Below are 19,118 nucleotides of genomic sequence, written 5' to 3' on the forward strand. Positions count from 1 at the left end.
TCTCTTGCGCTGAGCCGTGGTGCACGTCCCCTGCGTCACCTGCACTGAGCCGTTCTGCGCATTCCCCCATCCCCTGCGCTGGGCCCTGGTACGTGTCCCCCTGTCCCTTGCCCCAAGCCACGGTCCAGGTCCCTGTCCCTTGCACTGAGCTGAGGTGCACATCATCCCCTCCATCCCCTGCCCCGAGCCACGGTGAATGTGCCCCCCGTCCCTTGCACTGAGCCGCAGCGCACAGACCCCGGCCCTTGAACTGCGCCGTGGTGCACGTTCCCCACCCCTGCACCAGCTGTGGTGCAAGCCCCTTGCCCCAAGCCGCCGTGCACAACCCGACTCCACACCAAGTCACGCCTCGCTTGCGCCGAGCCACGCCGAGCCCTGCCCCAGCACCCACTGCCCTCGCCCTATCGCCCACCCCCATTTCCTGGGGTGGGGCCTTTCATGTCCCCCCTGTGCCAAGCCGTGTCCCACGTCCCCCCTCCCTGGGCCAGCAGAGGACCCCCCCGCCCCAGGCCCTTTGCACGTTTTCACCTTTTCCTCCTCCTTTTCGGCCCCGGCAAAGCCGCCAAGCGCTGCCAGGCTGGGGCCAAGCCCCCTCCGTCCCCCCGCTCGCTCTGCATGGTGCTTCTCACCCCTTCGTGGGAGACAGGGCAGAGGAGCGGGGCTCAACGCCCGCTGCCCCCCCGGCCCCTGCAGAGCCCGGGGGGTCGGGCGGGGGCTGAGGGCAACTAACAGGACCCAGGTATTTGAGCCCAACCAAGTTTTTAAGAGTAGATTTTTTCCATGCGCAAGAGCGTGATTTTTTTTTTTTTTGTAATTTATGTAAATAAAGTGGTTTTGGTTTGGTTTGGTGTTTTTTTTTTAAAATGGACTCTTCCAGAGCTCATGTCCATCTGAACCTGAGGGAAGGGGGCAGACCCTCGCAGAGGGCAGAGCCACAGCACGATATGGGGGCCAGCAGGGGCGGGGGGCCATGTGACTCCCCCCACTCGTGCCCTGCCGGCCCCAGGAGGGTGGTCGCATGAAGGACGCGGGACGCAGCTCCGGGGCCAGGGGGCTAGGAGCTGTCGGGGGCTTCGGGGCTGGGGGCTGCAGCCCTCCGCTTCAGGGGGATGATGCAGGTGCTGCTTTTGGCTGCTTTGACTCTCCACCACCGGCCGAGCCTACAGATGAGAGAGATGGGGGTCACCCTCGGCCGGGCCGCAGCGCAGAGGGGGCCGCCCCCGGGCAGTGGCAGGGAACGGGGACGGTACCGGTGCTCCTGTCCAAGGCCGGCCACCAGGAAGTCGCCGGCTGCAGAGAACTTGAGGCTGTTGACAAAACCCACCTGGAAGGGACAGGGCAGGGTGAGGGGCTCCCGTTGTCTCCTCCTGCCGCCCGGGGAGGGGAGCCCCCACCAAGAGACACCCCCAGCCCAGCTTCAGCATCCCCAACCTCCCCATCCGTACCAAGGGGATGTCGCAGAGGGGCTCCAGCTTCCGAAATCCCTCACCACACTTCCAGGGCTTCACGCTGGCACTGGGGGAGCCTGGGGCAGAGAGAGGAGACTCCTGCTGTGCATCCTGACCCAGGGAAGGGAGCAGGACAGCCCCCCCAGACCCCTGGATACAGGCGATGGAGCCCCTACGAAGAGAACAGGCAACTACCAGCACTGCCGAGCGTGCTTTGGGATTCCATTTAGGAGACAAGGGCTCACCAGGGCGTCAGTGTCCCCAAAGTGCCAGCAGGCTCCTGGTGACGCTTGGCACCCTCACACCGCCGCCCCAGCTGGACCCGCCTGCCCGCAGCCCCCTCTCCCACCCCAGACCTACTGGTGCCCGTAAAACACAAGCTCTGACTCCTCGGGGATCTTCCAGAGCGGCACGGTGCCGTCCCGTCCCGCCGCCGTCACACAGCAGTCCCGGCTCAGGCTGTCCAGCCCTGTGATGACGTCCTGGTGCCCGAAACTGGAGGGAGAGGTGGCAAAGAGCTGCGGCGGGCACGGCCCTCCGCCACAGCGCCTGCCCCCGGCGAGGGGGGTCAGCGGGGTGCCCCCTCCCAGGTCTTACAGGGTCTCCACGTATGCATTCTCCGCCACGTTCCAGACCTTGACGCAGCGGTCATGGGAGGCGCTGTACAGCTGGTACGTGCCTTTCCGGAAGGACAGGCCCTGCGGATGGACAGACAGACGTCCCTCTGGGGGGCAGCGGTGAGGGGCACCAGGGAGGATGGTGACGCCCACAGGCGTCACAGCTGACGCCCCTGACTCACCGAGACGGCATCGCGGTGCCCGGTGAAGATGCGCAGGCGTTTGCAGGTGGCTGCATCCCAGATCATGATCATCTTGTTCCTGTCTCCCGTAGCCTGGCAGAACACAGGGGATACCCGAGACCTGCTCCTCGGGGACCTGCGGCCCGTGCCAGCCTCTGCTCCCACCCCATGTGCTTTGGGGGGTCCCAGGGACCCGTTCTTGACTCCGGCGGAGGCACGGGCTGCTTTAACCCAGCAAAGTATACCTGGGCACGAGATACGGCTCCCCAGGACCCCGGGAGGAGATGCACTCCCCACCACCACCTCTCCGCCCCACATGGCAGCGCCAGCATCCCTCGCCCGTACCACGTACTTGCCATCCGATGAGATGGCCACGCAGAGGACATGCGACGCGTGCCCCCTGTGCCGCTCCTCAGCGCCCTTCTTCCCCCCGGCCACAACGCAGAGCCCCTTCCCGCTCTCCACCTCCCCTACGGGAAAGGCACCACCGTCACCCCCTGGGAGCCTCCCACCACTCCGGAAAGCATCAGCGAGCCTCCCACAGAGCCCAAAGCGATGCCTGTGCACATCCCCAGAGGGGCCAGGGGCCAAGCCACCTCCACAGGCACCCACGGTCCTGCTGCTGCAGGGTCCCCGCAGGGTTCAGGCTGGGGGAACAGCCGGTCGTGGCCCCGGGGGAACACTTGCATTTGATGAGGGAGCCGTCCTTGGGAGCAGAAAAGATGAACCTGTCATCCGGACAGATGACCAGGCAGGTGACGGGCAGCTGGTGCCCCCGCAGCACGCGGACGCTGGCTGGATCCGGAGGCTGCACCTGCAGGGAGAGCGGGATGTGAGCTGGGCTGCCCCGGTCCCTTCCCCAGGCTTGGGAGCACCCGAGCACAGCACCCTTCCTTCTCCAGGGCGCCAGCAGCCGGCACGCCGGGCGGGAGAAGGGCCACAGTCCCATAGCTGGCATGGCAAGTCGGGGTACCAGCCGTGGCCATGCCTGAGTGTCCCCCAAGCCGGCACTTACAGTCCGGCAGCCCCCCAGCGCTGGGCACTTACGTCTTTGGCGACGAGGCGCTGCAGCCGGCCCTTCTGCTCGAGCTGGGGAAGAAGCGGGAGGCTCAGCGGAGGCGGCCCCGGCCCCGCGGGCGGGGGACAGAGCCCGCCGGCGCCACCGGGACCGAGGGGACGCGCCCTGCTCCCTGCTCACCACGTCCTCCTTCAGCCGGCCGCCGATGAGATCCGCGGGCGTCTCTTCCTCCTCTGCCGCCGCCCGCTCCTCCTCTGCGGCGGACACGGGGCATGAGGGCCGGGCTCAGCACCGGGGGCTGCCCGCCTCTCTGCCCCGCCGGGGCACCGGCACCGGGGCCGGGTAGGGCTCACCGTACTGGCGGAGCTGCTCCAGGTACAGCTTGGCCAGGCGCAGCTGCTTCTCCTGCGGCGTCTCCTCTACCTCCTCCTCCGCCGCCGCCGCCTCCCGCCGCCGCCCCAACGACGGGCTGCGGGGACAGGCGTGAGCACCGCCACCGGCACCCCCACCGGTACCGCCATCCCCCCCGCCGCAGCCCTTACCTCTCCGGCTCGGAGTCGCTGGGCACCTCCTCGTCGACGGGCCGGCCAGCCGCCGCCCGCGGCCTCCCCTCGGCGCCCGGGACCTGCGGGACGGGGACAGGCGCGGCAACACCCGCCGGAGCGACCCCGCCGGGGCAGTGCCTCTCGCCCCCCTCCCTCTCTCGCCCCGCCCCGCCCCGCCCCGGCCCGGCCCTCGCCACCGCCCCGCGCGGGGCCTTGGCCCTCCGGCCGCCCGCCGCCGCCGCCATGCTGCCGCCACACGTGGTGCCCACCGCGCCGCCTGCGGCCGGCCAGGCCACGCCCCCGCCCCGCCTATTGGCTGCAGGCGGACGGGCCCCGCCTCCCACCGCCCCTGAGGCCCCGCCTCCCCCTGCCCGGCAGCGCGCTCCTGCCCCGGCCCCGCTGTCACTCGGGTGGTGACGCCCTTCCCTCCGCCCCGCCCCGCCCCCGCCCCGCCCCCTCGGCGCCGAGCCCCGCCCCCTCGGCGCACCTCCTCCGCCCGGGGCCCGTCCCTGCCCCCGGGAGCGCCGGGGCTGGGGCCCTCCGGGGGCTTTGGGGGAGCGGGGGGGCCCCGCTGAGCCCCCCCGCCCGGCCCCAGGGACCAGCCACCCCCGGCAGGGGACCCAAGCCCCCCCCGGGCACACGGCCCGGTTGGCAGGCCGGGGGGAGGCCAGCGCAGGCCCCTCTGCCCTCCCACGGCCCCAGCGGCACCGCAGCCGGCGCCCCCCCACTCACCGAGCCGCTGTGGCGGGGACGGCGTACCCAAATCGTCATCAGCTTGTTCTGCCCCTCAGGGCCTCTGGTCCCGTCGCACGTCCTTTGGGGGGGCCCAGGGACCCGTCCTTGGCTGGGCCGGGGCCGGGGCTCTGCCCGGGGCGGGTGCCGGGGGGCCTGTCCCGGCGATGCTCTCGAGAGCTAAAATCTGCTTTTGTGATGAAACTTCATTTTGCGCTGCCCTTCCTGCTGGGGACGCCGCTGGAGCCAGGGCATCGCTGGCTTTGGAGCTCCCGGGCTCGGCCACGTCAGCCCGAGGCAGCGCAGGCTCCTCCGATGGTGGGAGGCAGAAAAAGTGATTTACCCCAGCGTGGCCCGGGGAGGGAAGGCTTCAGCTTCAACTTCGGCTTCGGCTCTGGCTTGGGCTTCTCCTCCCCTCTCTTTCGCCGCCCAGCAGAGAAGCTCGTGCTTTGTGGCAAAGACGAAGCCGAAGCGCGTGGGCAGGTCTTGCCCTGGACCGCTGGAAGGAGCGGCTGTCCTGCTGCTCTCCGGAGGACGCCGGCTCCTCTGGGGCTGAGGGCTCTTCTTTCCTGTTAGACTTTGGGAAGAGGAGATAGCCCGGCCTGCAGAGCGTCCTGGGGCTGGGGCTGCTGCTTCGTCTCTGCCCAAGCACAGTCCTCGCTGGGGGCCGAGTGCCCCCTCGTCCACGCCCTCGGCAGCCGTAAGCTCAGCTGTTGTAGCTTAAACCCCGACTTCAGCCTTCCTCATCGCAGGATGAGGTCCGTCTGAGTCGCCAGGGAGGAGACCATGGGGCTGGCATCTTTCCTTGCGCCCTGAAGGACTGCAGGGGCAAAGCAGCAGGGGTGAGGTGACAGCCCCCTGTCCCCTCCAGGCAGGGCACGTTGCGCCCCGTGATTCGCAGGGCCAGGAGGGAGCCAGGGGGCAAGTGGCTCGGCTGGAGGCTGCTGGTCAGGAATAGCCCCCTCCAGAAACAGCCCCCTCCCCGCAGACACGCTGGGAGCAGAGCCCCCCTCGCCCAGGGTGGGGGAGCTCCGTGCTGGGGTCCTGCCTCCTCCCCGCTGCCCTCACTCACCCTCTCTGATGTACGCCATCTCCTCACGCATATCCGCCTGCCGTCCGATGAGCCCTGGGGGGACGCAGCGTGTCGGGGACCCTGCTGCCTGGAGGGGACCCCGCTTGCCCATCGGGGACCCCGCCACCCAGCCCGCCTGGCTGCACAGCTCCCCGGGGAGGGCTGACCCCGGGGTGCAGCATCGCGGAGAGGACGGATGGGCCTGTTTCCAGCCCCACCTGCGCAGGCAGGCGTGAGAGGGGGTCAAGGGGTGCCCCACAGGTCCTGCACCGGGACACAGGGACCCTGAGAGAGGAAGGGACCTCGGAGCTCATGGCTCACCGATGAACCTGACAGCCTCCTGCCGCAGGGGCTCCTGCGGGCTCCGCAGGTAAGGCTGGCTCTGGCGCAGGTAGTCCTTGGCCTTCCTCCTGTTCCTGGCCAGCTGGAGAGAGGAGAAGGGCGCAGGGTTGGCACAGAGCTGCCCCCCAGTTGGCCCGTCCCCCCACCCAGGGCTACCCTCCTTCCCCCCAGCACGACATTCCCAGCTTCCTGCCATGTGGCATCGGGGTTCAGAGGGAGCAGAGAGAGGGCTCCCCAGGGATGCTGGGGTGCCATCCTGGTGGCAGGGTCCCCTTTGGGACCCCAGGGGAGAGGACAGCCTGGAGCAGGGCCTGCTCCGGGAGGGTCCGCACTGGGCATGGGGCAGGGTTCGTCCAGGTCGGATCCCGGCGGCATTGGGGCTGTGCTTACCAGGCACTCGCTGATCCACCAGGCCTGCGTGATCTCGGCCAGCTGCGCCAGCTGCCTCCACTTCAGGAACTGGCCAGCGCTGCGGAGGGCTTCAAGGGAGGCCTGGTGAGCAGCAGAGAGATGCCACCACCACCACTTGGGTCACAGGACCCTGTGTCCCCGCTCTTGGCAGGGCTCAGAGCCTGTCCCTGCCCGTGCAGGGAAGACACACCAGCGGGGGACTGATGCTGCCACCAGGTTCAGCACCCCAGGGTGCTGAAGATAAGCGCAGCCACCCTCTCTGGCTGGAAGCCTGTTGGGGCTTCAAGCTTTTGGCCCCAGCATGCTGCGGAGCCATAACCCAGTCTCTGAGGCTGCAGGGACCGACGCCAGGGGCTGTGTGGAGGGAGCTGGGTGGGAAAGGGACCCACCTCCCCATCCACCCAGGTAGCAGGAGGAAAAAGACAGCAGTGGGCAGGCAGGTGGGCCCTGCCTGGTCCTAGGGACTCGGCAAGCTAAACCTCATGGTGACACACATTTGAAGGGTCCAGTGTCAGCATTGCCCTGCCCAAAGGACCGGTCAGGTTGGGATCCCACCTTAGCCACACTCTTGTCCTGGTCGTGCAGGTGAAAGAGCAGCGGCAGTACGCTGTCCCACACCTCCGTCTTCATCTTCTTCTTTTCAGCACCCACCACGAGCCCCATCGTGGTTTGGAAGAGACGGATGGAGAGCTCCCGCACGGTGCCTGACTCCTGGGGGAGGAGGGGAGGAGGAGCTCAGCCCCAAGCCCATGGCGAGCAAGGGGCTGACATGGAGATGGATGTCCCCAAAACAGCGGCAGGCAACCCTGTTCCAAAAGGCAGCGAGCTGCGGCATGCAGAAGGTCTGCTCAGGGGGCTGGGGTCCCCGGGGCTGGGGTCCGGAGAGGGAGACCCTGCGGAGGGCTGGGGGATGCTGCCAGGGCAGGGTGCGCGTTGGTGGGGCTCAGCACGCCTGCTGCCATCCTGCCGCCACCGTCCCCACCGCGGCAGGGAGGCCGAGCCGGGGTGAGTCCATGCCGGGGGTTTGGGACGCAGCACGGAGCCACCGAGGGCAGCGATGGGGTCTGGGGGCTGTGGGGCAAAGCGTCCCCCTGCAGAGCACGGGGGCTGCAGCGGGAGGCGTGAATGGAGGTGTCGGGTGAAGGGGGCACGGAGCTGTCCCCCAGCCTTACGTTGCTGAAGAGCGGCTGGAGCTTGCCAGCTAGTGCCAGGGCGGTGAGGCTGGGCATCTTCCCCTCCAGCAGCTGGAGCATGTGGCTGAGCACGGACAGGGCCACGGCGCTGGCATCACTGTCGGCATCCTGCAGCTGCTCCATGATGTGCGGCAGCAGGACAAGGGTTCTCTTTGCCTGCGTGAGACACGCCACCTCCTTTTTGTAAAGCAGTGACCAATCGCAGGGGTGAAAACCCTCTCCGCGAACACTGGCCTCCCCGCTGGCTTCTCAGCAGGCAGCGTGGGTTACGAGGGCAAGGTCCCAGCAGACAGGGCTTACCGGCATGGCCATGGGAAGAGCAGGGCGCAGAGGGGGAGGACAGACAGCGCTGGCTCCTTGCCAGCCCTCGGCTGCCCCCTTCTCCACCAGACCCCTTGGGCAGGCTGGTGGGCGACCAGCGCTGCCTGCAAAGCTGCCCAAGCTGCCAGCAGCCCCCACCACAGCCACTGCCTTTCACCCTGGGGCTCAGCACCCCCCGGTCAGGCTCTGCAGACCCCATGCTCAGGCTGGTCGCTCTGCTGCCAGCATCCCTGCCCGGACGTGCTGGCAGCGGGAGCCCGGTTCCCTTGGCACTGCTGCCTCTCTCCTTGCACGGCACAGCCATGGGGCAGAGGGCCAGGGAGGCAGGACAGCTGGCTGCAGCCGCCACAGCTCCCGATGCCCAGAAAAGCCTAAGCCGCCGCATTACCCACTGCCCGCTGCTCCACCCTGGGCTGCTGTCCCGGCTGTCCCCTACTCACCGCGTCGGGCCTCTCGGTGAGCCTGAGGATGCCCCTGAGCACCAGGCTGGGCATCCCCAAGCATTGGCTCCGCAGATACATGGGGAAGATTTCCAGGGCACGGTCCAGCTCTTCACTGAGGTCGGTGCAGCCCAGCATCTGAAACGCATGCAGCGGAAGCTGGGGTGGTGCTGCCTCCAACCATCAGCTCAGGGCAAGGACGCTGGGGCAAGACCAAACCCGGACGGAGGCGGCGGGGATTGCGGAGAGCCCCCGTGCCCCACACCACACCGCACCGGTTGCTCGCCTGCTCCTCCGTGGTACCAACCGGAGCCCACCCACCGCCCCAGCTCCCCCCGCAGCGGTGGGCATGGGCGAGCTGAGCGTTGGAGGGAGTTTGGAGCAGTGCCGCCTCGAGGCTCACCTCGATGAGGAAGACCATGGCGATCATCTCCCAGGTGGGGTCCTCCACACTGAGGAGCTCTGCCAGATGGCAGAAGATGGTGGAGCGCAGGGGCCTTGGGGTCTTCATCATCTCCCTGGCAGGGGGAAGGAGGCACTGTCAGGCCTGAGCCAGGCAGGCACATCTCTTTGGGGGTTGCACCAGTCTGGACATCACCAGTCTGCAGCACTTTCTCTGAGCAACGGGGACCCCCCTGCCATCAGCCCCAAGGGAGGGGGTGGCATGGGGTGCCCAGTCCCCGAGGAGCAGGGAGAAGGGGCTCTCACCTGGCCACAATCTGCACTCCCATGAGGTGGGTCTGGGCGCTGAGCAGGGTGTCCCAGCCACCCTGCGCCTCAATGGCCAGCACCTGGCTCTCAAAGCCCATGCTGCAGAGCAGCATTCTCAGGGACTGCACCGCAGACCTGCTCAAGAAGAAATGCTCAGCTCCCACTGGGAGCCCTGGCTTGGCTCCGGGTGGCTGGCAAGGATGAGAGGGCAGGGATGGAGCACCTGATGGGAGTGAGCAGACCCTGTTGGTGCTCCTTCCAGAAGATGTGCACCTCCTGCAGCGTCAGCTCTGTGGTGAACGACACTTGGAAAAGCAGCGCCAGGAAAAACTGGGGGAAAATCGCTCCCATCTGCTGCAGGCAGGTGGGCTGCAGGAGGATCTCGCCTATCGCCCTGGCTGCCTGCAGAAGACACCCAAACACCAAGATGTCCCTGCGCCCCTGGGGAGGTCAAGGCTTGGGGTGGGCAGGGAAGGGGAGCAGTGGACCCGGACAGCTGAGAGCAGCCCCGGAGGTCAGCAACTCACAGCCAGGGAGCAGATGCGCGGGTGATCCTTAGGGGAGGGGGAGGTCTTGCGCAGCGACAGGTTCATCAGCATGCTGAGCAGCTCCTGCAGCACCTTCTTTGCAGCCTGGGGCTCGGACAGCATCGTCTTCCACGTGGCCACGGCGACACTGCAGGAAACCAGGGCTCTGTCAGCGGGGACACCCCGGAGCATGGCCGGGCTGAAGTCCCTCAGGAGGGTCTTGGGGCCCCCCTCCCAGTGTGAGAGGAGCCCCAAAGAATGGTGGGCCCCGTACGGGGTGCACGTTGGGGAGCACTGCAGCAGGCTGGCCACCACTTCGCTGGGATGTTTGCCCATCAGCGCCAGCAGGGCCCTGTCCAAGCTGTTGAGGGCTACCAGTGCCTTGACGGAGGGCAGGGTTCTGTAGATGGCCCGCATGATGTTCAGCACCTGGAGGGGAGACATGGGTGGGAGTGGGGATGTCAGCAGGGCAAGCGTGGCCGTTTACCCAGCTCCCACTGGGAGGTGCTTCCGTGCCCGTTGCAGTATGCCGGCTTGAGACAGCGTCAGTGCTGGCCAGGCGCAGAGCCGGGGGAGGAAAGGTCCCCCGCTGGGCTGGAGCATCGGCCATGCCACCCACGGGCTCCTCACCTGCCCTGGCTGGAAGGCAGGGTCTGCCACAAGGATGTCCACCATGTGGGCAGCCACACTGATGCTGTAGATGCTTGGGTCTCTGAAGCTCTCGATGGCCACGAGGATGATGTCTGCCTGGTCGGAGGGTCGCAGGTATTTTGTGAACATCTGCGAGATGAAGGAGAGGAGGGAAGGTTTGTCACCTAGAGCGTCACCCAGAGCATCTCAGCTGTGCAGTGAGAGTGAGACGCAGAGTCAGGGTGCGCTGGGGAGGAGACCGACAGCGGGGGTCAGGGTCCCGTGGGGAACTGGAGCTCGCTGGGGGCCTTTGCCTAGCCCCTGCTCAGAAACAGCACGAGCTCCCATCATCCCCATGCATTGGGTGTCCCTTCACTCATGCCGACCCCCCTGGCCAGGAGCCGAAGGCACTTCTTACCAAGAAGATTTCGCTGGCACAGCCGTCTTGTGAAAGCTGCCAGGGCTCCTGCACCTGCCCTGTGGCATGCAGCCAGTGCCACCTGCCTGGGGAGGAGCAAAACCAGGGTTCTCAGAGAAAGGGTGCAGAGCTGGAGGTGCAGTCTGAGAGCATCGGGCTGAAAAGTCTCCGGCAAAGAAAGAGGGCAGCCAGACGGGTCTGGGGAGCAGAAACCAGGCAGGGTCCAGGGCTACTGTGAGCAGGGGTGAGGGGAAATGGCTTTTCGGGCAGGCGGGTTGGATCAAGCTTTCTCTTGCCAAGGAGAGTGGCCCCTGGCTGCCCACGCCTCGGGGGACCCAGCCCGACACAGCTTCTCTTACTTCTCTGCTGCAGGACGAAGGTGTGCAGGTGCTTGAGAGCTTCTGCAGCTGCGTGGCGGGTCCCCTTGTCCTTGCAGGTGCAGCAGAGGGTGAGGTGCCCCACCAGCTTCCCCAGCATCGCAAACTGACGTGTCTTGGAGCACTGATGTCTGACCGTGGCTTGCGCAAAGCAGGGGCAGAGCTGGGGGAAGAGCGGCAGCATGGGCACAAGGTGAGCCCCAGCTGCTCCCAGAGCAGCCAGGCAGCAGCCCAGAGCAGGGCAGGGCAGGGCTGCCAGACCCAGGTTCCTGCCTGTGCCCGTGGCAGCCCTGCTCTGCCCTGGGAGAGAGCATGGACAGGACAGGGGCAGGGCAAAGACTCCTGCTCCTGACCTCCTGCTGACTGGGTGCCCAGCTTCCCCGGGAGGTGCTGGGGCTCAGGGGCACAGGGACGGGGGACTGGGGCTGCCCAGGCCAGGAGCTCCGTACCTGCAGCAGGGGGCAGGTGGTGATGAACTCGGCTAGCCTGGCAATCCGTGCCACGGCCCTCTCCTGCACTGCCGCCAGCTGGGAGTTGGTGAAGGACAGCAGGAGCTGGGAGGAGAAAAGCTGCTGATGTGCCAGGGAGGTGGCATGGCACAGCACAGCACAGCCAGGCTTGCTCCGGGGCAGCGCCCGGGATGGGGCACATGTCCTTCTTGCCCCTCGCGGCAACTTGCTGCGGCCAGGCAGGTCGCCACATCCCACTCCTGCTGCTGCGTCTGCTGCTTTCCACTCACTCCCACCTAAAAAAGTGCCTGCGCCCCCCACCCGAGGACCCCAAGGCTTTGGGATGACCACCTCCCTGGGGACCTGCAGTGCGGGCTCTGGGATATGGCCTGTGGTGAAGCTGGAAGGGGAAAGCCCCAGGGCTGGGCTCCCCTTGCCAGACAGGCAGGTCCATCTGGGAGGGAGTGTTGGGCAGGATGGGCAGTGGGCAAGGCTGCAGGGGTGAGGCAGGCTGGGGCAGGAGGAGAAGGGGCTCTGGCAGCAGCCAGGAGGCAGGGGGCTGGGTGGGGGGCACGGCACGGCAGGGAAGGAGGGATGTTCCCTGCCCCCCTCCTTGCACCAGGCACTGGGCAGGGGGCACTGCTCAACCCGGGGGTCACTGCCCGTGGCGACCCTGTGCCAAGGCCAGACCTTCAAGATCTTCTGCAGCTCCAGGATGCCGAGAGCGCCGGCGCTGCCTACCAGTGCCTGCAGCATGCTGTCCATCGCAACCAGGGTCTGTGAGGCGGACAGAGTCTTGGGGCCAGCCCCAAGGGGAAGCCTCGGGGGGGGGGATGTCTGTGGCCCTGCGGTGCCCAGGAAGGGGGCCTCGGGGTGGGGGAGGTCCCTGTGTTTCACCCTGTGCCGTACCTGGGAGTAGAGGAAAGCCGTGGGTCCCTGGCTGTCCTGCGGAGGCAGGTGGAAGATGCTGCAGAAGCAGATTTGGAGGAGGCTGCTGCTCTTCTCCTGCAGAAGCAGCCCCGCTTGGCTGTGGGGACAGAGAATTGCTCTTCAGATCCAGCAAGGAGGAAGCAGACGCCGGGGCTGGAGACCTGGGCCGATCCCCACACCGCAGGGGACATCTCAACTCCCCATGACACGGACACCCGCCTCTGGGGGGAAAACCCTGTGGCAACCCCTGCCCTGCTGTCTGCCTCCCTCGTGGACCCAGGACTGGGGAAGCCCCCGACCTGGGATCGCCCAGCACCGGGAAGGCCAAGCTGGGGGCTGGGGCAGCTACCTCATGGACCCGATGGCCAGCATGGCTTGCTCCCGCACCGCAGTGTCCAGGTGGTCGGCGGGCTCCTCTCGCAGCAGCACCTGTGGAGCACAGCAGGGTGGGACGGATCGGGATGGGCAGTCTCCCTTGGCCAGCAAGAGCCCGCGGGGCTGGCAGAGCCCAGGTGCCCCCATCTTGGCACCCCCTCCCCACCCAGCACCCAGCGGTCCCAAGCCCTGCGGTGGGAAGGGCTGTGCCCATTACGGAGCCACAGGCTGGCCGAGAGACCTGCAAATGTCATCGGGTCCAAGCCTCGGCTCCAGCCGGGCCACCCAGGTGGCGTTGGAGCATCTACAAGGATGGAGACCCGGAGCAGTGCTCATCCACACCCCGCTGCCTGGCCGAGCCCTCTCCTGCCCCCAGGGCCATGCCACTGCACGCTGCCCCTGCCTCAGCCTGGCTGGCTGTCCCCTCACCTCAATGGCCTCCGCCACCTCCAGCTGGCAGAAGTAAAGCATGTCCCACATGGCAGAGTGCACTCTGGTCGTGCTGCAGATGGTGCGGACGGAGGCCAGAAACTCCAGCTTCTTAGCCTCTTGCTGCCAGCCGGGGAGGGGACAGATGGACAGACAGTGTCAGGGGGGAGAGAGAGCTGGGGGGAGGCCAGCACAGCCCCCAGCACCTTGTGAGCACGGGATGGGCTCAGAAAGATCGGCCAGGAGACACGGGCGCCGCCTCGTAGAACTGGCCGAGGTTACCTTTGGTCTGCTCCGGAGGAAGGCTCGGATGATGCCCAGGGTATGCGCTTCCTCCCTGGGCAGAGCCAAGGCAGAGGGGCCTGAATCTGGCAGAGAGAGAGCAGGCAGGGCTGGGGGGCAGGCAGGGCTGGGGGGCAGGCAGGGGGAACACTCGAGCCCTCTGCCCAGCTCCCGGCGATGTCACCAGCCCTGGCTCAAGGCTGGGATGCTGGTGTCCCCTGTGTGCCCCAGGGGCAGAGCTGCGATGCTGGAGGGCAGCACGGGGAGGGGGCCCTGGCGTGCCCAGGTGAGGGACACGCTGGCACTGGGGGGCAGGGAGAGTCCCTGTCCCGGGATGCCATGAGAGGGCTGGCTCCCTGGCCACGGTGCCGTGGGAGCCCCGATGCCAGCCTGCCTGGGGGATGTGAGCCTGGGACAGGGCAGAGCAGGGTGGGCAGCCCCCTGCCTGCAGCGCCCACACACTCACCTGCCTGCAGCGGCTCAACCATACACATCTCACTGGGCTCTGGCCCGGAGCTGGGAGCTGGGGCAGCTCTGTCCTCCTCCTCCCAGGCCCGCCTAGGGTGGCCGGGGGGTCTCCCCGCCATCCTGCCGAAGGGAGGGAGGGAGGAAAGGGCTGAGAAGGACCCTGCGCCCCCTGGGGCGGCCCTGCCGGGGCGGTGGGGCAGAGGTGGCTGTGCCTGGGGGGCTCCTTGCTCCCCCCTGTCCGGGAGCTGCTGGCAGCTGCCCAGAGAGCCAACGTGTCCTTCATGTGGGTGGCCAGTGATGGGTGGGGAGCCCTGGAGAGCGTGGTGGCTGGCAGTGAAGCAGTGGCGGAGGGAGCAATCACCATCGAGCTGGCAGCCTACCCCATTAAAGAGTTTGCTGCCTACTTCCGTAACCTCAACCCCTACAATAACAGCTGAAATCCCTGGTTTCGGGAGTTTTGGGAGCAGAAGTTCAAGTGCAGCTTCCACACGCAGGACTGTAGCCGGTACTCCCTCAAGACAGGCAAGTTTGAGCCAGAGTCCAAGATCACGTTTGTGGTCAATGCGGTCTATGCCATGGCCCACTCTCTCCACAGCATGCACCAGGCACTCTGCCCCAACACCACCAAGCTCTGCGACGCCATGAAACCCGTCAATGGCAAGAGGTTCTACAAGGACTTTATGCTCAATGTTAATTTTGATGGTGAGTCCAGAGATGGAGACAAGGTTCGGCTGCCTAACTGGAAAGGGATGGGTGGAGGGACGGGGAGGAGGAAGGAGACCCGTATTTGACCCAAAGCCCTCCGGTTCCTCCAGCCTGCGCACACCTGGGGACCCCTGTGCTATGGGCTGTGGTTGTCCCAAGATGCCAACAGCTCACCATCACCCTTGGGAGGCAATCTAGGCCTTCTGTCCCCAGTGTGGAGAAGCTGGTGACCAACTCCATCCTGCTAGAGCTGGGTGGGACCGGCCCCACAGGGGCCCCTCCAGGAACGTCAGGCCTTGGAGACCTCACTTGGAAGCACCATGATTTATTCACATTTCAGGGATTAAAGTGGAGGGAGAACCTTGATCAGGGACCTGCATAGTTGGGGATGAATTAGAAGTGTGTCTGTCCTCTGTGACTTGGGCTGAGCCCAGCTACCCAGGTGTCATTGAGAGCCATGGAGGCTGAAAAATCCCGCTCTGTCCCTGCAGAGCTGGCTGGGGCTGCCGAGCATTTAGGCATGTGGGGAGATAGTTCTCAACCGTTGCTTTCCTGCTCCTAATGTGTGCATAGGCAGCAATTATGAGAGTGAAGGCAGGCAACAGGTTGGACATTTGCTTGTGACCATGGTGGGATGTGACCCTTTGAAGGGGCCCTGCCTCCACGCCAGGAGCGAGCACTCTCCTGCCCCATGGCAGTCACCGTCTCCCCTTCTTCTCCCTCCAGCTCCGTTCAGGCCAGCAGACACCAAGAGTGTCGTTCGATTTGACCGCTACGGTGATGGCATCGGGCGCTACAACATCTTCAACTATCACCACATGGACGGGCGGTATCAGTATCAGAAGGTGGGCTACTGGGCTGAGGGGCTCATCCTCAACACCAGCCTCATCCCTTGGGCTGAGACCTCCATCCCTGTGTCCCAGTGCAGCGACCCCTGCAAGAAGAATGAGATAAAGAGCATGCAGCCCGGAGACATATGCTGCTGGATCTGCATCCCCTGCCAGCCCTACGAGTACTTGCTGGATGAGTTCACCTGCATGGACTGCGGTCTCGGTTACTGGCCCAATGAGACCCTGAACGGCTGCTACGAGTTGCCCCAAGAGTATATCCGCTGGAAAGACGCCTGGGCCATTGGTCCCGTCACTATCTCTTGCCTGGGTTTTCTCTCCACCCTCTTTGTTTTTGGAGTCTTTGTGAAGAACAATGACACGCCCATCGTGAAGGCCTCAGGCCGGGAGCTCTGCTACATTCTCCTGAGCGGGGTCCTCATGTGCTACAGCATGACCTTCATCTTCATCGCAAAGCCTTCCACCGAGGTGTGCACGCTCCGGCGTCTGGGGCTGGGCACGTCCTTTGCCGTCTGCTATTCGGCCCTCTTGACCAAGACGAATCGCATCGCCAGGATCTTCAGCGGGGTGAAGGAGGGGGTCCAGCGCCCCCGGTTCATAAGCCCCACATCACAGGTGGTCATCTGCATGGCCCTTATCTCTTGCCAGCTGATCATCGTCATCATCTGGCTGCTGGTGGAGACCCCCGGCACAGGCAAGGAGACGGAGCCTGACAAGAGGTACATCGTCACCCTCAAGTGCAACAACCGCGATTCCAACATGCTCATTTCACTCACCTACAATGTCCTCTTGATCGTCCTCTGCACGGTCTATGCCTTCAAGACACGGAAATGCCCCGAAAACTTCAACGAGGCCAAGTTCATTGGGTTCACCATGTACACGACCTGCATCATCTGGCTGGCCTTCCTGCCCATCTTCTATGTGACCTCCAGCGACTACCGAGTAAGAGCCTGAGTTTTGGGGGGACTCTAAAAGGGCTTGATCTGAGCGGTCCTGGTGACTTGGGCCCCGCAGGGTTTGTGGCTAGGAGCTGCGTGGGCCTGGGCAAGGGTCTTCGGCCATGGACCTGGTGATGGTCACCTCTGCATTGGGGCGTTCGTTACCGGGTGAAGCGTGGCTGAGGGGGTAACGAGTCCTGGGGAGAAGGACTGCCCTTGGCAGACTGTTTGCTAGGGTGAGGATGGGAAACGCCCCCGAGACCTCCAGAGACCCCCTCTGACCTGACTGCAGAGGAGTGCTTGCCACCCTTCAGCCCCAGCGCAGGAATGCCAACCCCAGGGCCCGCCTGGTCCCTGGGAAGCTGAGCAGTGCGGGGGATGGAGGAGCGTGGGGTGCACCCTGCACCACCTCAACCCCCCAGCAAGGTGCCCTGCCAGCTCTGGAGGACTGTGTGGGGGTGGCTGCGGTCGGGGGCTTCTGGAGAGGACCTGTATCCCCTGGTGGGAGCAGGCAGTGGGATGAGGGGTGTTGGTGAGGCTGGGCGGGGTGCGGCTCAGGGTGCACCCCCCTTGCAGGAGCAGCGTGTCCCCATCAGGGCAGTGCCCATCCTCTGCCCACGGGTCTCCGGCAGGTCCACCCTGATGGAGGGACCTAGTGCAGGGTGGGATGTGCCTGCGGGGTGCAGGCAGCAGGCTCTGCCCGGTGGGAGGTGGCTGGTGCCACAGTGAGGGCTCCATCCTGCCCCACTCAGGGCAGAGGGCTGGTGGCAGCAGCACCTGATGCGCACCGCTGTCTCCAGGTCCAGACCACCGCCATGTGTGTCTCAGTGAGCCTCAGCGGCACCGTGGTCCTTGGCTGCCTCTTCACCCCCAAGCTCCGCCTCATACTCTTCCAACCCCAGAAGAACGTGGCCAGCCACCGCGTGGGCACCGCTCGGTTCAGCGTGGCAGGCGCCAGCTCCAGCCAGTCCCACGGTGAGTGCAGGGGGGCTGGGGAAGGGCTGGGGGGCAGCACCCCCTTCCTGGCAGGGAGCTGGGGGCACCCCAGCACGGGCCCCTGAAGGAAACAGGGGTGCAGGGTAGGGCACAGCTGGGAACAGGGGGATAGAGGCTGCTGTGTCCCCTATGGCTCAGCCCTGGCTGTGTCCCAATCCCCCGTCTCCCCCCATCTCATGTGGCTGCGAGCCCCAAGGCTGCAGCATGGTCTGCTGGGGGGGGACCGCTCCTGGGGGCCCGTCCTCACCCTGGGGGGACACGGCCACCCTGGGCACCCTCCACCCCAGCCCTGGGGGACAGAGCACCCTGGGCACCCATTGCCCACCACAGTGGGATGCCCTGGGCGGGGTGGTGCTGCCGGACCCCAGCCTGCCCCTGACTGCTGCCCTCCCGGCCAGGCTCGGCCTCACAGTACGTGCCCACGGTGTGCAATGGCCGTGAGGTGGTGGACTCCACGACGTCGTCCTTGTGAAGGACGGGGAGGCCAGGTGGTGGTGGTGCTGCTCCTGCCCGCGGCCGCACTGCACCCCGGCTCCCTCCCCAGGGAGAGCAGCGCCCGCGGCACCGCCCGCTCAGGGGCCAGAGGCAGGCGGGAGGCTCGGCCCCCGCCCCAGCACGAGCTACGCGTCCCACGCGCTGGGTCATGGTACGTTGTCACCCTTCCTTTGCACTGAGCCACGTTACACATCCCTTGTCCCCTGCCCTGAGCCCTGGTGCACTACCCCCTGTCCCCGCACCCAGCCGTGGCGAACATCCCCAGTCCTTTGCACTGAGCCGTGGCGCACGACCCTGTTGTCACCTGCACCGAGCCATGGCGCATGTCCCCCCGTCTCTTGCGCTGAGCCGTGGTGCACGTCCCCTGCGTCACCTGCACTGAGCCGTTCTGCGCATTCCCCCATCCCCTGCGCTGGGCCCTGGTACGTGTCCCCCTGTCCCTTGCCCCAAGCCACGGTCCAGGTCCCTGTCCCTTGCACTGAGCTGAGGTGCACATCATCCCCTCCATCCCCTGCCCCGAGCCACGGTGAATGTGCCCCCCGTCCCTTGCACTGAGCCGCAGCGCACAGACCCCGGCCCTTGAACTGCGCCGTGGTGCACGTTCCCCACCCCTGCACCAGCTGTGGTGCAAGCCCCTTGCCCCAAGCCGCCGTGCACAACCCGACTCCACACCAAGTCACGCCTCGCTTGCGCCGAGCCACGCCGAGCCCTGCCCCAGCACCCACTGCCCTCGCCCTATCGCCCACCCCCATTTCCTGGGGTGGGGCCTTTCATGTCCCCCCTGTGCCAAGCCGTGTCCCACGTCCCCCCTCCCTGGGCCAGCAGAGGACCCCCCCGCCCCAGGCCCTTTGCACGTTTTCACCTTTTCCTCCTCCTTTTCGGCCCTGGCAAAGCCGCCGAGCGCTGCCAGGCTGGGGCCAAGCCCCCTCCGTCCCCCCGCTCGCTCTGCATGGTGCTTCTCACCCCTTCGTGGGAGACAGGGCAGAGGAGCGGGGCTCAACGCCCGCTGCCCCCCCGGCCCCTGCAGAGCCCGGGGGGTCGGGCGGGGGCTGAGGGCAACTAACAGGACCCAGGTATTTGAGCCCAACCAAGTTTTTAAGAGTAGATTTTTTCCATGCGCAAGAGCGTGATTTTTTTTTTTTTTGTAATTTATGTAAATAAAGTGGTTTTGGTTTGGTTTGGTGTTTTTTTTTTAAAATGGACTCTTCCAGAGCTCATG

General features: G+C 66.0%; 3 protein-coding genes across 6 annotated transcripts; 1 reads left to right on the top strand and 2 right to left on the bottom strand.

The window, feature by feature from the left end:
* Positions 1–223: 223 nt before the first annotated feature.
* Positions 224–4,109, bottom strand: LOC148050130 (U3 small nucleolar RNA-interacting protein 2-like). Its single transcript, XM_087744215.1, has 12 exons — positions 3,808–4,109; positions 3,619–3,734; positions 3,446–3,519; positions 3,295–3,336; positions 2,935–3,061; positions 2,593–2,717; positions 2,248–2,340; positions 2,046–2,146; positions 1,809–1,943; positions 1,446–1,620; positions 1,251–1,324; positions 224–1,160 (listed from the first exon to the last, which is right to left on the bottom strand). The coding sequence occupies exons 1-12, from the start codon at positions 4,053–4,055 to the stop codon at positions 1,055–1,057; spliced, it is 1,416 nt and encodes a 471-aa protein (XP_087600341.1). The 5' UTR covers positions 4,056–4,109; the 3' UTR covers positions 224–1,054.
* Positions 4,110–4,332: 223 nt separating this feature from the next.
* Positions 4,333–14,037, bottom strand: LOC148050131 (maestro heat-like repeat family member 5). 4 transcript variants are annotated; one of them, XR_015701391.1, is made up of 23 exons: positions 13,916–14,037; positions 13,450–13,535; positions 13,168–13,290; positions 12,713–12,792; positions 12,343–12,460; positions 12,124–12,210; positions 11,434–11,538; positions 10,967–11,147; positions 10,608–10,693; positions 10,190–10,339; positions 9,834–9,988; positions 9,560–9,707; positions 9,256–9,434; positions 9,030–9,167; positions 8,725–8,839; positions 8,322–8,459; positions 7,540–7,716; positions 6,923–7,078; positions 6,347–6,448; positions 5,936–6,038; positions 5,615–5,668; positions 4,886–5,362; positions 4,333–4,729 (listed from the first exon to the last, which is right to left on the bottom strand). XR_015701391.1 is itself a non-coding variant. In XM_087744293.1 (22 exons), exons 1-22 carry the CDS (start codon positions 14,034–14,036, stop codon positions 5,286–5,288), a joined length of 2,679 nt encoding a protein of 892 aa, XP_087600419.1. In that variant the 5' UTR covers position 14,037; the 3' UTR covers positions 4,333–5,285. The 4 variants fall into 4 exon arrangements, 2 of the variants coding, with proteins under 2 accessions (XP_087600419.1, XP_087600420.1); XR_015701392.1 differs by having other exon boundaries at positions 4,333–4,732; XM_087744293.1 differs by having other exon boundaries at positions 4,333–5,362.
* Positions 14,038–14,150: 113 nt separating this feature from the next.
* On the top strand, positions 14,151–19,076 carry LOC148050132 (metabotropic glutamate receptor 2-like; the record flags this gene model as incomplete). The annotated part of the gene is given in 4 exon segments (XM_087744222.1): positions 14,151–14,619; positions 15,349–16,412; positions 17,209–17,383; positions 17,803–19,076. Coding segments are annotated over 4 exon segments (1,782 nt in total), but the record flags the coding sequence as incomplete, so codon positions are not given.
* Between the last annotated feature and the right edge of the window lie 42 nt (positions 19,077–19,118).

The sequence above is a fragment of the Nipponia nippon genome, unplaced genomic scaffold, assembly GCF_047370975.1.
Source record: "Nipponia nippon isolate SJK-2023a ecotype South Korea unplaced genomic scaffold, ASM4737097v1 scaffold_9, whole genome shotgun sequence".
NCBI classification, from domain to species: Eukaryota; Metazoa; Chordata; class Aves; order Pelecaniformes; family Threskiornithidae; genus Nipponia; species Nipponia nippon.